Genomic DNA, 16,718 nt, shown 5'->3' with positions numbered 1-16,718 from the left:
GCTTGCTCCCCAGAAGGGCCCAGCAGCTTTCCTGTGACCCACCCTGTCCTCATTGGGGTGCCACAGAGGCCTGGGTTCCAGCCCTGGCTCTGCCACTGAGTCTCTGAGTGGCCTTGAACACACCATACCCTGCAAGCTATACAATGGGTACATGTGTGGAGAGGGTTAGAAGAGATGACGCTGAAGGTCTGATCCAGCTCTAAAATGCCACATCCAGCTGACTTAGCCTGTTCCTCTGACCTCCATGCCCTCCTTCCTCATTCCCCCACAAAGTCTAGTGCCATCACCTACCAGGTGATCCCAGAGGCCTCCCAGTGGGTCCCCTTGACACCCTGCACCCAGGTGCCAGAATCCTCTCCCCTAACTCTCATTTTCACCTCCACTCTCTCTCACAGAAGAACTTCCATTGGCTCCCTCTTTCTGTCCTGTAAGCCTGAGTGCTTTAGCCTGAGTATTGTCACTTGCTGTTGTTGACTTTCTCCTTTAACTCAGCGATTCAGCTCCTGGTGTGCTGTGAGCGCTTATCCCTGCCAGCCAGCGTCTGCACACCCCGCCTCCCTTGTCCACAATGCCTTCTACCCGCCACCCTCAGATGTCTTTTGAGTCCCCTCCCCAGGAGGACTCTAATCAGTCCTCCCCTTGGTATTCCCCGGAGCTGATAGCTGTAGTTTGCGCTTGTCACGTGCCTATCTGTGACTGCCCGGGTCTTCTGTGTGTGTGAGCCTGTGTGATGCCTCCCTCGTTGGGCTGGGAGCTCCCCCAGGGAAGGGGTCTTGGGTCACTTGTTGGATTGCGGGTTCCCTGATGGTTAGGGTGTTGAGGCGATGGGAGCACATGTCACTGGGGAACTTGGCCTCGGACTTGGTGCCCCTCGGACACCCCTCCCGCACCCTCCCCTGCTGGGCTACTTGGGAGGAGATAAGGGGTGGCGGGAACCTGAAGGGGCCCTGCCCACTGGAGCTGGGCCACCCCTGGCTGCTGACGGCTGGACTGACGCCCACACCCACTCCTCTGTTCCCTGCAGGAGGAAGAGAATGGAGGCCGTGGAGGAGGTAAGGGAGGACTGGCGGGCTCTGGACCTGCACGGGACTCCTCTTCCAGCTCCTGTCTCTCCCTGTCCTCCCCTAAGACTGCCTGTCCTTTTCTGTGCCCCCTCCCTTGACTCCTGTTCCTGCCTTTGCTCCTGTCTGTGCCCCTGGTCTGGCCCCCTCTGGGCACCTCTTCCTCACTCTCTCTGTCCTCCCCCTTTCCTTTCGCACATTTGTCTCCCTTGGGCATTTCCTTCACAGAAGTTTGCTGAGCTTGGCACTGTGGGCGGCACTCTGGGGCGCAGATGGGTGTCTGCCACCTGGCCCCTGCCCTCAAGCTGCTCCCAGCCTAGAACAAGGCAGGGCAGGGCTGCAGGGGCTGGTGGTGGGAGCGCTGAGCAAAGGCTGTCCTTGGAGGCGGAGACAGTGGAGTCCTGGTGGAAGTCAGGGATCCCCCAAGGTCTTTCTCTCATATGATGTGAGCCTGACTCCCCTTGCTGTGGCTCTTGCTCCCCAGAGGCCCCTGGTGGACACCCAGGCCCCCAGGTTATTCAAGGCAGAGCGCCTTCTCTGGCAGCCTTCCTGCTCTGCCACTGGGGCTTTCGCTGGGCAGCCATAGGACATTCCTGCATCCCCATCCAGAGGCCGTGGTGAGGGAGGAGCCTGCTGAACTAGAGCAGGCCCATTTCTCTGTTAGCTTAGAGTTAGCAGCACTTAGGAGCAGAGAAACTTTGTTGGGGTGCAATGCGATTTGTGCCTACCCTAGGGGCCTCGGACCTCTGCTTGGAGTCCCTGAGCCTGGGGAAGGGAGGAGGTGGGGGATGTGAGTATTAGGTGTCTTGCTGGGTCTGCGGGAGTGGGCATCCCTGTGAGGAGGGGGTCTGACTCTGCCACATGTCTTCAGAACTGTTATGGCCTCTTGTATGGCACCCTTTCCTCTGTCTCGTGACTTGTGTGTGCTGCACATGTGTGTGTGAGAATCTGCCTCCCCCACTGGATAGGGAGCTCTGGAAGGACAAGGGCTGTGCTTGTTCATCCTTTTTTCTTCTTTTGAGATGGAGTCTTGCTCTGTCACCCAGGCTGGAGTGCAGTGGTGCTATCCGGGCTCACTGCAACCTCCACCTCCCAGGTTCAAGCAATTCTTCTGCCTCAGCCTCCTGAGTAGCTGGGATTACAGGTGCCCGCCACCGCGCCCGGCTAATTTTTTTATTTTTTAGTAGAGACAGGGTTTCACCATGTTGGCCAGGCTGGTCTTGAACTCCTGACCTCATGATCTGTCTGTCTCGGCCTCCCAAAGTGCTGGGATTACAGGCGTGAGCTACCGCGCCTGGCCTGTTCATCCTTTTTAGTGTAGTTTTTAGCACATGAAGAGGACACAGGAGGTGTTTACGGAGTGACTCTTTGTATGTCCCCATAGGTTTTCTTTCTCCCAGGTCTGTGTCCTCCTGTCGGGTTCTGTGCCTCCATGGACCTGTCCAGTGTCCTCGTGGATGTTTGAGCCTGTGCATGTTTGTGACCGGACGAGTGCAATCATTCTCTGAGTGTGTGTCCCCTGTGTGTGTAGCTGTGCATGGGTGTGACCTTCAGCAGCCACCCCCAGCTAACCTGGCTGATGCCCACTAGGACCCTCCCCCCGGCACCGCCTGGAGCCCATGGACACCATCTTTGTCAAGAATGTGAAGGAAGACGGCCCTGCCCATAGGGCGGGGCTTCGCACAGGTGAGCTGGCCCAGTTACCTGGGCTCTACTTTCTACCTTCTGGCTAGGATTTGATTCTCAGATCCAGGTGTTGGGGAGGCTCCTGTCCCCACAGTGTTAGCCATGCCTGGTACAGGGGTTCTCAGATGGGGCCTTTGATGCCCCTTGGTCACCACTCATGCGCTCCTTGTCCCCAGGAGACCGGCTGGTAAAGGTGAATGGGGAAAGCGTCATTGGGAAGACCTACTCTCAGGTCATAGCTCTGATCCAGAATAGGTGAGTGTCCCTGACCCCTCGTCCCATATTATCTCCCTCCCCTTTGCCCTGGGGATGCCCTGGAGACCAGGATCCCTTCCTCCTGGACCCTGTTCCTTGACCCAGCCTGACGTTCTGCCTGTCTCTGTAGTGATGACACTCTGGAGCTGTCTATCATGCCCAAGGACGAGGACATCCTCCAGCTGGTGAGTCCAGCGCCTGTGGCCTGAGAGGAGACCCCTGAGCCCTGGGGCAGCACCGGGTCCCCTGGGAGGCAGAGAAGGAAGTGTTTGGAGGGCACAGGCCAACATTGCCCAACTGGGGATGCCAGGCCCCTCCCTGGGCTGGGGCTGGTTGTTGCTTCATTCGGAGCTGCTCTGTGCTGGGGGAGTGGGAGACCTGGCCTTGGCAGGCAGGATTCCTGCCAGGGTATCTGGAAGGAGGGTGGCCCAGCAGGCTCTGCCAGCCTGGCACGTTCTTGTCAGCTCCTAGGAGAGATGCCTGTTCCCTGCACCCCCTCCCTGTCTGGCCCTGAGTGAGGGTGTCTCTGGTGGGTGTGTCCACACAGGCACCGAGCACACATCGAACACTGCCCAGCACACCCCACCCCAGCCATTGTCATGTGCACCACACAGTACCCGAGCAGCACACACAGGTACACAGCCACACAGCACAGCCCCACAGTCCCACCCTCTATATAGCACGAAGCACACCACAACACACATGCAGCACCAGGCACGTGCCACAATACAGACAACCACACAAGCACCCACTGCCACAGTTCACCCTCATACAGCGAAGTGCACCACAACACGCACCCACAAACATTAAAACACGACACACTCACCAGCCCCTTGGCTCCCTGCAGTACAAACAGCATAGTACCTTGCACACTCGGACCTCCACAACTACACACCCACGCCGCACTATCACAACATGTATGCTCGCAAACACCGCGGCATCCTCCTGCCCATCTCAGCACATGCGCCCACCCGTGTCACAGGACTCCAAATTTATACATTCGACATCTCAGCATACCTAGAAGACAGCATCCAGCCCGCCACACAGAGAGTGTGGCCCAGACACTGCACGAAGCAGGCCCTGCACTCCCAAGCGTACCCTTCCACACACACACACACACACACTCACACACTGCCTCTTTGTGCCTGGAGCCCCGGCGGTCCGCTTTGCCCAGTGCCCACCTCCCTGGTCTCATGGGTCCCAGCCAGATGGCGGCTTACTTGCCCCTGAGGTCACTGTCCCTGGGGAGGCCCTGGGAGCCGCTGTGCTGGCTTCTGCCTTGGACGCACTCTCGTAATCACTGTAATCACAGTGCCATGCCTGGCACAATGCCCTTCTGGAAACCTCCACCCCTGACCTCAATTGTCCCCTTGCTCTTCCTGGGGAGAGGGAGGAAGGAGGAGGGGATCTGAGGTGGACTGCTTACCCCAAGTCTCAAGGCCCTGCCTGTACAGCTCCCCCAGGCTGAGGCGAGGCCAGCTATGGGGGAGTGACAGGGTGGGACCCTAGGGTGTCCCCCACGCTCTCCAGTTGGCAGGGGCAAGGAGTGGGAAGGGCAGTAGCCTCAAGTTCTGCTGCCCAGGCTGGGGTGGGCTGGCAGCGCCAGATGACAGCATCTGGGGGCCTCCACTGGCCCCCGCATCTCTGCCAGCCGGAGGGTGGGGCCCAGGCATTCCTGTGGTTGGAAGCCAAGGCTGGAGGCCAATCGGGCCTCGGCAGCTGCTGACGCCACCACCGACGCGGCGAGGCCCCTCCACACCCATCCTCTCCTCCCTCCTCCTCCCGCCAGCCAGCCGAGCGAGAGCCGGGTGGGGGTGAGGGGGAGCCGCAGGGAGGGCAGACGGAGGGGGACTGGAGGCCCTGGCCAGGGCAACACAGTGGTCAGTGGGGGGGTTAGCCGGAGCTGGGGGTGGGCGGAGGCGGGCTGGGATGCTGCCGCCGCCGTGGTGATGCCGGGAGCCTGGGGAGACGGCGGGATGGCAGGAGGGAGAGGTATGTGTGTGCCGGCCCCTGTGCCAGCTGGAGGGGGCTGAGTGTGCGGGGGTGTGGTTTAGCTTGTCCTCATCACATGATGTTTGTGCCTGGGACTGGAGGTGTAGTTATTTGTGTGTGTTTCATTGTGTTTTACTGTGTGTGTGTGTGTCTCTGGGTGTGTATCTTCCAGTGTCTCCTCGTAGTGTGGTGTGTGTGTGTGTTTGGTTTCATCCTCCCACCCTTTGGTTCTTTGCCTTGAGTTAGGCTCCTGGGCAGCTCAGCAGGGGCCAGGCTGGGCCCAGGCCACAAGGCCGCTGTCCCTGGGAGCTGACTCCTTTTTTGGCTGGGCCTGGGCGCTGGCCCTGTCACTCCTTAGCAATGCAGCGTCAGCCTCAGCTCCCAGTGCCAAATTCCAGGCCCAGGGGTGGCAGAAGGTGGCTCAAGTCCCCTCCTTCAAGCCTGGCAGGAGGTGGGCAAACTCCTTCTCACCCCTGTGGCTCAGGAGCCAGCTCCCCATTCCCGGGGATGGAGGGACAGCTGGGCTCTGCCAGCCTCTGCCCCACCCAGACATACCCTTAGCCGGCTTTCTTCTCTCATCTGCCACCTTGACTGGTCTCGGTGGGGTTTTCCGGCTCCACCCAAGGAGCTTTGGGCATTGGTGGACATAAGGGGGCAGGCAGGCGGTGGAGGCCAGGACTGGGGGAGGACCCCAGGAAACAGATGCTGGAATGTTTGTGGCTAGGGCAGTCCTTGTCACAGTCTTAGCGAAATCCCACTTTTGCTGGAGTTTGCCTGCGTCTCAAAGGCTTCTTGCTTCTTCTTTGTTCTCTCCCTGGACCTGCCCTTCCACCCCCACCCACTTATGCCTCCCCCTCGTTCCCCCCACCGCTTGGTCCTCTCCCTTCATTCCCCTCCTGGGCTCCTTGACCTCCTCGGGCTGCCGTTCCCCTACCCTGTGGGACTTGTCTGGCCCTGCTTACCTGTCTCTGTGTCTCCGGCCAGGCCTACTCCCAGGATGCCTACCTGAAAGGGAACGAGCCGTATTCTGGAGAGGCCCGCAGCATCCCAGAGCCACCCCCGATCTGCTACCCCCGCAAGACCTACGCCCCTCCTGCCCGGGCCTCCACCAGGGCCACTATGGTGCCTGAGCCCACCTCAGCACTGCCCAGTGACCCCCGGAGTCCTGCTGCCTGGAGTGACCCGGGGCTCCGTGTGCCACCTGCTGCCCGTGCCCACCTGGACAACTCTTCCTTGGGGATGAGCCAGCCCCGCCCCAGCCCTGGTGCCTTCCCCCACCTCTCCTCGGAGCCCCGGACGCCCCGTGCCTTCCCAGAGCCTGGCAGCCGGGTGCCCCCCAGCAGACTGGAGTGCCAGCAGGCCTTGTCACACTGGCTGTCAAACCAGGTACCCCGCAGGGCGGGGGAGAGACGGTGCCCAGCTATGGCCCCCCGGGCCCGCAGCGCCTCCCAGGACCGGTTGGAGGAGGTGGCTGCCCCCCGCCCGTGGCCCTGCTCCACCTCCCAGGATGCTTTGAGCCAGCTGGGCCAGGAGGGCTGGCACCGAGCTCGCTCAGATGACTACTTGAGCCGGGCCACCCGTTCTGCCGAGGCACTGGGGCCAGGGGCACTGGTGTCACCCCGCTTTGAACGGTGTGGCTGGGCTTCCCAGCGTTCGTCTGCCCGCACCCCCGCCTGCCCAACTCGGGACCTGCCAGGGCCCCAGGCCCCACCCCCGTCTGGCCTGCAGGGCCTGGATGACCTCGGGTACATCGGCTACCGGAGCTACAGCCCATCATTCCAGCGCCGGACCGGCCTCCTGCACGCACTCTCCTTCCGGGACTCACCCTTTGGGGGGCTGCCTACCTTCAACCTGGCCCAGTCCCCTGCGTCATTCCCACCAGAGGCCTCCGAGCCACCCAGGGTTGTACGGCCGGAACCCAGCACCCGGGCCCTGGAGCCTCCTGCGGAGGATCGCCGCGATGAGGTGGTCCTGAGGCAGAAGCCCCCGACGGGCCGCAAGGTTCAGCTGACCCCCGCAAGACAGATGAACCTCGGATTTGGTGACGAGTCCCCAGATCCAGAGGCCGGTGGGCGAGGGGAACGCCTGGGCAGGAAGGTGGCCCCTTTGGCCACCACCGAAGACTCTCTGGCTTCCATCCCCTTTATTGGTGAGTGATGGTACATGTGGCTGTCCTGGAGGACTTAGCTGTCGGCTGTCTGTGTCCTGCTGTACCCCATCTGCCTGTCTACCATGGGCAGAATTCGGCTGGGTGCTGGTGGGATCATCTTGTTTCTCTGTCAATTCATTCATCTGTTCATCCATCCATCTATTCTTCCATCTTTCTTTCCGTTCTCTGTCATCCTTTCTTCCATCCTACCTCTCATTCATTTATCCTTTCAGCATCTTTCCATACACTCTTTCTTTTTTCCCTCTCCCCATCCATCCATCCATCCATCCATCCATCATCTCTTCTTCCTTCCTTCTTTCCTTCCTCTCTCCTTCCTTTGTTCATTCATTTGTTCCATCCATTCATCCATCTATTCTTCCTTCTTTCCTTCCTGTCTCCCTCCTTCTTTTGTTCATTCATTTGTTCCATCCTTTCTTCCACCCATTCATCCATCTTTCTTTCCTTTGACTCTTCCTTCCATTCTCCCATTCTTCCTTCCGTCTTCCCTTTGTATCTTTCCCTCTTTGTCCTTTCCATCCACCCTCCATCCCTCCATCGACTCAACAGATATTTGTGTCAGGCCCTGTGCATGGCTCCATGCTCTCCTGGACTGGATGGCCCAGCAGAGGGTGGTGGACATGCAGGGACAATCCATTGGGATGGGCGTGTCGTGGGACAGGGAGCTTGAGGAGAAGGGCTCAGAGAAGGGCTATGGTGAGAATCTTGGAGAAAGAACATTTGGGCTAAGACTTGAAGGATGAGAGGGAGTTTATCAGGGGAAGAATATTCAAGGAGAGGGAATAGAATATGCAAAGACCCTGAAGGGAGAGAGGCAGGACCCCCTTCCAGGTTGTGAGGACCCTTTCAGGCCCAAGGGTCTCATCAGTCACTGGGGTTGGCTTTTGAGCGCAGAGGGAACCCTCTAAGGCTTGCCTTGCCTTCGACTGGATGCAGGAGAGGGAGAGGCAAGAGAGTAGAGTGGCTGGGTGATGCCCAGGTTTCTGGCCGGGCTTGGGGGTGGTGCCTCACCCCCGTGTTGGGAGTGAGAGGGGGACAAAGTTCAGGACTGTTGAATATGAGGTGTCCAAGAGGGAGCAGGATAGACGGGGCTGGGGAGAAAGAGCAAGATGCAGGGTAATGGAGAGGGATGGTGGTAGATGGGAGGTGAGCTCACCCTACCAGACAGTGAGAGGGAGGAGGCCTGGGGCAGGGGGAAGACACAGCCCTGGCTCCCCAGCCAGCCTTCGGTGGAGCAGAGACACAGCCCCTTCTGCTAGTAAGGAAGGCTCTAGGCTGTGGCCGGGAGAGGCAGTCTCTTCTTCCACAGCACAGTCTGTTTGAGGGGGAGATGTCATCTCTGCCCTTGAGGAGCCCCAGCTGATGGGGGAGCTTTTGCCCTTAGGAAGCTCTCAGTCTGATGGGGAAGACACTGCCCCTTTCCTCAGGAGGCTCTTGGTCTGAGAGGGGAGACATAATTCATTCTCTCTGAGTGCCCTCAGTCTGATGAGGGAGACACCGTCCCTGCCCTCAGCAGGCTCCCAGTCTGATGGGGGAATATTGGCTCTGTCCTCTGGAGCCCGGTCTAAGGAGGGTGGCTCAGCCCCACTCCTGAGGGTAAGGATTCCATGGCCACAGTCTGGACAGTGGGCCAGTCATGCTTGACAGTGGCCATGTTGCCACCAGGACCCTTTGGGATGTGTCTGAGCCTGGAGGCGAATGGCACGGGGGCTGGCAAGGCTAGGGTGGAGGCAGGCAGGCTCCGCTGTCTGCTGCCTTCACACCTTTCTCCTTCCACATGCATAGATGAGCCCACCAGCCCCAGCATTGACCTCCAAGCCAAGCACGTCCCTGCCTCTGCTGTGGTCTCCAGTGCCATGAACTCAGCCCCTGTCCTGGGCACCAGCCCATCTTCCCCGACCTTCACTTTCACCCTCGGACGCCATTACTCGCAGGACTGCAGTGAGCACTCCCCACACCCCCAGCCCCACCCTCTCCCTCACTGCCCAGTCCCAGGGGGTCTCTGTTGGGCCTGCTGCTTGATGTCTGGCCTCTTCCTCTGGTTTCCGCTTCTCCTGCGGCCCCTTGGGAGAGTCACCTCCTGCCCCTGCCCAGAAGGGAGGGCTCTGGGAAGCCCCTGACCTGCTGCCCCGCTGACCCTGAGGCCCGATGTGGGCGGCTTTGCAGGCAGCATCAAGGCTGGCCGCCGCTCCTCCTACCTGCTGGCCATCACCACGGAGCGCTCCAAGTCCTGCGATGATGGACTCAACACCTTCCGCGACGAGGGCCGGGTTCTGCGGTGAGGCCCTGTCTGGACATGGGGTGGGGTGGCCACAGCCACCGTGGCCAGCTGCTCTGGGGCAGGGCTATTGGCCCTGGGGGTCCTCTATGCATGGGACAGTGTGCCTCCCCCGCTGGAAGGCTTCTGGGCTTGGGGTTTGGTGGGTGACGAGATAGTGAGGTCCCAGCTTTGCCACCCACATCCCTCACCCTCAACCCTCGCTTTCCAGGCGCCTGCCAAACCGCATACCCAGCCTGCGGATGCTCCGGAGCTTCTTCACCGACGGGGTGAGAGCTGCAAGTGTGTGTGTGTGCGCAGGAGCGAGGGTGTGGGGAGAGAGGGTGTCAGGGAGGTGGGGCCACAGCCTCGGCATGGGGGTTCCTGCTCCAGCTGCTGCCTTCCCCCTCCTCCCTGCACCCCTCACCCTCGTGTCCACCGCGGGACCTGCCCTCTGCTGTGGGCCCCGACATCCCTGAATGACACCATGCAGCCCCGCCCATGGGCCCCCGTCTGGACTGCCTCTTTCCAGACCCATCCCCCATAGCCACATGACTCACTTCTCCACTGTCTTCGCGGCTTTTTAGGTCTTCCCTGAAATTCCAGCCTCCGCTCCTGACATTTCACGCCTCCCTTCGCTACTCTATGTTTTCCTCCTCAGCACGCCTCATGCACAATTGGTGTTTCCCTTCCTCCCTGCCTGGCTCCCCAGCTAGAATAGAAGCTCCCTGAACTTATATTTGGGGCTTCATTTGTTTCCTTCACTACCCTCAGTCAGTATTTGCATCGCGTCTTGTCTTCATGGGATGGGGTCGGGGTGGACACTGGAAAGGTGTGGCCGGGACACAGGGTTGAGATTGGTGGACAGGTAGAGTTCCCAGCCTCAGGACCTGGGGAGGCAGGATCAGGCCTGTGATAGCCCTGGCTGTTTGTTTGTTTTGAGACAGAGTCTCACTCTATTGCCCAGTCTGGAGTGCAGTGGCATGATCTTGGCTCACTGCAACCTCCACCTCCTGGGTTCAAGCTATTCTCCTGCCTCAGCCTCCCGAGCAGCTGGGATTACAGGCGTGTGCCACCATGCCTGGGTAATTTTTGTATTTTTAATAGAGACTGGGTTTCACCATGTTGGCCAGACTGGTCTCGAACTCCTGACCTCAGGTGATCCACCCACCTCGGCCTCCCAAAGTGCTGGGATTACAGGCGTGAGCCACCGCACCTGGCCTCAAATGATCTTCTTGCTTCAGTCTCCCAAAATGCTGGGATTACAGGCATAAGCCATCACACCTGGACATATTGTTGTTTTTAAAATCATATATATATTTTTCATGCATGATTTTTCTTTTTTTTTTTTTTTTTTTTGAGATGGAGTCTCACTCTATTGCCCAGGCTGGAGTGCAGTGGCACGATCTCAGCTCACTGCAACCTCCACCTCCTGGGTTCAACCGATTCTTGTGCCTCAGCCTCCTGAGTAGCTGGGATTACAGGCATGCGCCACCACACCTGGCTACTTTTTGTGTTTTTAGTAGAGTTGGGGTTTCACCATGTTGGCCAGGCTGATCTTGAACTCCTGACCTCAAGTGATCCACCTGTCTCAGCTTCCCAAAGGGCTGGGATTACAGGCATGAGCCAGCGTGCCCGCCCCACCTTTCCCTGGCTGTTTTTGATTATAGATGGACTGGAAAAGCCATCTTGATGTCAAGCGCTCTGTCTCATTGGTTGGTTGAACACCCCGGTGATATTGGCACCTAGCTTATTTCTTACCACTTTTTCTGCTTACTTAACTCTCCCTTGACTTGCGCCCTCTGGCTGGAGTCCTGTTGAGACTGTCACTTCCTCTGTTTAACTCCTCGTGGACATGACTACCTGCTCCACTCACTCAGACTTTGTTGATGTTCCCACTTCCCCTGTTTATTTAACTCCTCGTCGACACGATCACTTCCTCCATTTCCTTAATTCTTCTAAGTCTATAAAGTTATGGGAGGCTCCGAATTGGCTCCTCTAGTGTGGTGAGGCGTGTGGTCTGCTGACAGGTCATAGCCTTTCCTCCTTTCTGGCTTCTCCTTTATGTATGTCTCATGACCTCAACACAAGTGGTCCAGAGAGGACAAGCAATGCCCATGAGGTCGCACAGCACATCGGGGTGTAGCACAGACATATATCAGGCCTGTGCGGCCACAAGTGGTCCATGGGGTTCCTGAGATGCTGGCATTGTGGGAGCCACCCTAAATTGTCCTCTGTTGTCTCCCTGCAGTCCTTAGATAGCTGGGGCACCTCTGAAGATGCTGACGCTCCTTCTAAGCGACACTCAACCTCTGACCTCTCAGATGCGACCTTCAGCGATATCAGGAGAGAAGGCTGGTTGTATTATAAGCAGATTCTCACCAAGAAGGGGAAGGTAAGATGGGTGGAGGAATGAGGTGGAAGCTGGCTCCAGCAGAACCCTCCAGCTTCTCCTAGGCCTACCCTGACAGCCTCTGGAGCCAGAGAGAACCAGTGTAGGTTGTTGCATGAAGGATGGAGGTTAGATGCTAGGAAGAACTTCCTGGCAGGGGGATTTAAAGAACTTATGTAAAAGAAGTTAACAAGAGAGGTGGATTTTGCTGTGGGATGGATCTGATCAAGTCGTGCTTGGAATTCTGGCAAAACCATCCCACAGTGGCCCTGGCTTGACAGGCCATCCTGAAGATGGCCGCTGGGGCTCATGGAAAACAAGGAGCAAGGCCGGGGTGATTTCCGTAGGAGAGCTAAGGCCCAAGAAGACGCAGGCAAGCCAGCAAAGGGCTTAGTGTTGATCCTAAGGGCAACCAAAAGCTCTTGGGGGCTCTTGCCAAGGGAGTTACAGCTTTAAAATATCCATTTGGCTCCCTGGGAGTGAGTTAGGGAGGGGCCATGCTGGAGGCAAGAAGACCAGTTAGGAGCCACCGTGGAGATCCAGATGAGAGGCGAAGGGGGCTTCGGGGAGTAGTTGGGGAGGGCCTGGGAGGGAACCAGCAGGACTCTGAGAGGGGAAGGGCAGGGCACCTGGATCCATGGGGTGCAAATCCTGGCCCCAGGCTGCGCTGTGGGCTGGAGAAGTGGGAGGAGAGACCACTGCCTTCCCTCCTGGCGATTAGGATGAACCCAGGTTTGACTCTTGACTGCATCACCCATTGCTCTGAGAGCCTGGGTGACTCACCTGGCCATGACTCAGTGTCCTCTCCTGTAAATGGAGCTAACAGTAATCCCTAGCTCATAAGCCTATTGCTAAGGATTAAATGAGATGATCTAAGTAAAGGGTTTACCCAGTGCCCGGCACTTGAAGCTGCTGTACTTCTGCTTACTGCTATTTGTTTTCTTTTTTTGAGACGGAGTCTCGCTCTGTTGCCCAGGGTGGAGTGTAGTGGCGTGATCTCGGCTCACTACAACCTCCACCTCCTGGGTTCAAGCAATTCTCCAGCCTCAGCCTCCTGGGTAGCTGGGACTACAGGCACTCACCACCAAACCCGGCTAATTTTTGTGTGTGTGTGTGTGTGTTTTTTTTTAGTAGAGACGGAGTTTCACCATGTGGGTCAGGCTGGTCTCGAACTCCTGACCTCAAATTATCTGTCTGCCTCGGCCTCCCAAAGTGCTGGGATTACAGGCGTGAGCCACCGTGCCCAGCCCGCTTACTGCTATTTGAATTTTCTACCCTGCCTTCTGCGGTCTTGGGGGTCCCTGGAAAGAACATAAGCTTTGAAGCAGACAGACTTTGAGTTCCTATCTGGCCACATATCAAGCACATGGCTTTGGGCACCCCACTTACCTTCCCTGAGCCTCACTTTCTGATCTGTACGATGGGAACAATGTTATCCTACCCCAAGGGCTGCTGTGGATTAAGTGAGGGTGAAGTCGAGGCAGGACTGGCGCTCCTCTGTGGAGAATGACTAAGGCCTCCCTGCTCGGGAGCCTCTGTGGAGGTTCTGGGGAGTTAGTGGTGAGGGAACCAGGGCAGCCCTGCCCTCTTGGGGCTCCTGTTGAGCAGAGAGAACGCATGTGGCGTCATGGTTCCAAGTACACAGACTGCCGTGACGCCGGGGTGCGGGGGCGGGTGGGCGTGGGTAGGGAGGTATCCAGAGGCTGAGACACGAAAGGGTGAGAAGCCACAAAACTGGGAGACAGTGGAGGGGCCTGACAGGGAAGATGTCTCCTTAGAGGGTCCTGGGGAGAGGTGTGCTGGGAGCCAGGGCGAGAGGTGGAAGATGAGCTGGGGAATTGGGTGCCTGCCCAGAGTGTGGGGCCTTGATACCCAGGAAGAGCCTGTCCAGGGTTTTATTATTTTATTTTATTTTATTTTATTTTATCTATTTTTGAGACGGAGTTTCACTCTGTTGCCCAGGCTGGAGTACAGTGGTACGATCTCAGCTCACTGCAACCTCCGCCCCCCAGGTTCAAGCAATTCTCGAGCCTCAGCCTCCTGAGTAGCTAGGACTACAGGCGCCTGCTACCACACCCAGCTAATTTTTGTAGTTTTAGTAGAGACTGGGTTTCACTATGTTGGCCAGGCTGGTCTCGAACTCCTGACCTCAAGTGATCTGCCTGCCTTGGCCTCCCAAAGTGCTTGGATTACAGGCGTGAGCCACCGTGCCCAGCTCTGTCCAGGGTTTTAAATGTGGGCTGGGGATGGCAGGAGACTGGGGTTATGTCTGTGACAGGAGGAGCCAATCCCATTGCCCTTGTCCAGGTGAGTGAGGCTGGGGCCCTGACCCAAGGCAGTGGTGTGAGGCCGGGTGGAGCAGACACTTTAGAGAGAGATTCCAGGGGAAGGAGGGCCAGGGCTTGCCGGCTGCTGGGAGGTATGGAAGGAGGAGGAGATGATAAGGTTCCTGGATTCCTGGCTTGGGCTGAGGGAGGGTGGTGGGTGGTGGGACCCTCCCTGGGCCATGCCATACTGGAGGAGCAGGTTTGGGGAGAGGAAGCCAAGTGGCTCCACTGGGGCTATGTGAGTCTGAGGGCCCTGGGACAGACCCCAGTGGAGGTGTCCTGGGGACAGAGGCTCTGAGGGCGTGGCACTAGAGGGAGGCCCACCTGGGGATGGCCTTTGTCTGTCAGCACCGACGAGTTACCTGTGCCTCTGTGCAGGGGCTTGAAGGAAGAAGGCAAGAGACCCGGCTGAGCCTTGAGAGAAGTGGGGGGGCCGGGGAGGCTGACAGAGACCAAAAAGAGCCAGCAAGTTGGCAGCGACCCGTGGGGTGGGAGCCATGAGGCAAGGAGGGACCAGCCACGTGCACTGTGCGAGGAGAGCCACGTGTGGGCCAGCCCTTCCAGTCTAACATGTGAGCCACATGAAGGGTCCTTGTGAGGGTGGCTGGCTCCCCCTGCCGGGGAGCCTGACCCTCAGCTCCTGGGGGCCCTGAGCCCAGTTCAGGGACAGGAGCTGTCCCCTTCCTGCTCACTGGCCAGTTCTGGAGGACCAGGCCTCCACTCCCTTGCTGGCCAAAACCCAATATCACTTGTTCTCTTGGTGCCGTGGCCTGGGCGTTAGAGGAGAATCTTCAAGTCAGCCTCAGGCCCTTGGTCCACCCAGGCCGTGGGCACCCTCTCCATGCTCCCTCCCAGCCCCAGCCTCTTTCAGAGACATGGACTGTCAGGCAGAGGAGGGAAAGGGACAGTGACTTGTCCCCGCAGCCTCAGCCCCAGCATGGGAGCTGCATGCAGCCTTGGTGACCAACTCCCTCACTCATTTACCAGCCGGAGACACTGAGGCCTGGGAGTGCGGTTGACTTGTCCTAGGTCATGCCACTGGTTTAGCCTCAGAGAGGTGCCCTTGTCACCACCTCACTGTCACATTAAAATTCTCCCTGGAGGGCTCTGCTGTCTCCTGCTCTGAATGTCCCTGTCCCCATCCAGCAGTTCTGTGATGAGCAGGGCTCACAGCTCAGGATCCACACGATGGGAGGCCAGATGTGGCCTGTGCCCATCTGCCAGCCACGGGGTCTCTTTGTATGGTTTGTTCGGAGAGCTGAGGCCTGTGCTGGATGTGGAGCCACCAGCCAGCAGAGGGGAGCTCTTGGTCTGATGGGAGATGGAGCTTCTGCCCTCAGGGTGCTCCAAGGATCATTAATTCATTTATTCAGCAAATATTGATGAGCCCTTGCATGCTGCTGTAGGCCCTGGGATATGGAAATGAGAGGACGGACAAGCTCCCTGTCCCCAGGACAGCCTGAGGCTGCAGTAAGTTCTTGGAAAGGATCAAGCTGATCAGAAGCAGGAGCTGCATTGAGGGAAAAATATGGCCAGAGAAGGCCTTGCTGAGGAGGTGACGTTGGTGATGCTGGAGCTCAGATCTGAAGGGGAAGAAGGAAGCAGCCACATATAGAAGTGAGGGAGGGGGGCTTAGGCAGAAGGAACAGCAAGCGGAGAGGCCCTGAGAAAGGAAAGGCTTGGCTCGCTCACCTGCAAGGGCCCCCTGGCTTAACATAGTGAGAAAGGTGTGAAGATGAATCTGGAGAAAGGCAGGGACAGACCACAGGAGACCTTAGATTTGATTCTGAGGGCGATGGGATCCCTTGAGAGGATGCTGAGCAGGGGAGAGATGTGATCTCCTTTTCATTCTAACATGATCGCTGCAGCTGCTGCTGGAGAATGGTTGCAGGAGCGAGAGTAGAGACTGGGAAGGTCTGTGCATCCTCTAAGCAAGAGGCGTTGATGGCGTGGACTGGGTGGTGGCAGGAAAGACAGAGACGTGATGTTTTGGAGGCAGAATAGTTGTGACTTCCTGATGGATGGGATGTCAAGGGTGAGGAAAAGGGAGGAGTCAAGGGCAGCTCCCAGGTTTCTGGGCAACTGGATGGATTGACTGGGCTGGAAAAGATGGGGGTAGAGAGTGGAGAAGAGGTTTGATGGTAAGAAGTCACATGGCCTGGCGAGTATTGTGCAAAGTGCCCATGGGACCTGCAAATGAAGCCACTGAGCAGGGTGGGGGTGCCGGGCTGTGGCTGGGGGAGACACTGGGCTTGGGAATGGCCATCAGCAGATGGACCTAGTTTAAAGGCACGGCAGAGGTGACATCCTTAAGGGAGGTGTGCAGGGAGAGGAGAGGAGAGGAGAGTCAGGACAAAGTTCTGGAGCTCCGCCTCCTTTAGGGTGGGGTCTCTTACCCTCAGCTCTGCTGACATTTTGGGCCAGATAATTCCTTGTTGGGGGAGGCTGTCCTGTGCATTGTGCAATGTTTAGCCGCATCCCTCAGATGCCATAGCACACCCTCCAGCTCCCTCCACACAAATGTCCCGTGGGGACGAGTCTCCTGGCTGTTTAACTACAGGTGTAGAGGGTGGGGGAGGGC

The 16,718-nt window shown here is 58.0% G+C and overlaps 1 protein-coding gene across 9 annotated transcripts in view; it reads left to right on the top strand.

Moving 5' to 3' along the window:
- The window catches only part of ARHGAP23 (Rho GTPase activating protein 23), a 94,144-nt gene that overhangs the window by 41,925 nt on the left and 35,501 nt on the right, over window positions 1–16,718 (top strand). For 8 of the 9 annotated variants that reach the window (XM_063706477.1, XM_063706479.1, XM_063706476.1 and 5 more), the window contains exons 3-11: window positions 1,025–1,052; window positions 2,652–2,747; window positions 2,924–3,002; window positions 3,133–3,187; window positions 5,979–7,143; window positions 8,947–9,102; window positions 9,328–9,439; window positions 9,651–9,708; window positions 11,670–11,813. In XM_063706477.1, coding sequence (XP_063562547.1) covers window positions 1,025–1,052; window positions 2,652–2,747; window positions 2,924–3,002; window positions 3,133–3,187; window positions 5,979–7,143; window positions 8,947–9,102; window positions 9,328–9,439; window positions 9,651–9,708; window positions 11,670–11,813 — 1,893 coding nt within the window. Of the gene's footprint in view, window positions 1–1,024; window positions 1,053–2,651; window positions 2,748–2,923; window positions 3,003–3,132; window positions 3,188–4,849; window positions 4,995–5,978; window positions 7,144–8,946; window positions 9,103–9,327; window positions 9,440–9,650; window positions 9,709–11,669; window positions 11,814–16,718 lie in introns of those variants that run through there. The other variant, XM_063706482.1, reaches the window with a different exon arrangement.

This window comes from Gorilla gorilla, chromosome 4 (assembly GCF_029281585.2).
Source record: "Gorilla gorilla gorilla isolate KB3781 chromosome 4, NHGRI_mGorGor1-v2.1_pri, whole genome shotgun sequence".
Taxonomy (NCBI): domain Eukaryota; kingdom Metazoa; phylum Chordata; class Mammalia; order Primates; family Hominidae; genus Gorilla; species Gorilla gorilla.
Note: the sequence above shows the minus strand (reverse complement) of the source record. Positions and strands in the feature narration are given on the sequence as shown.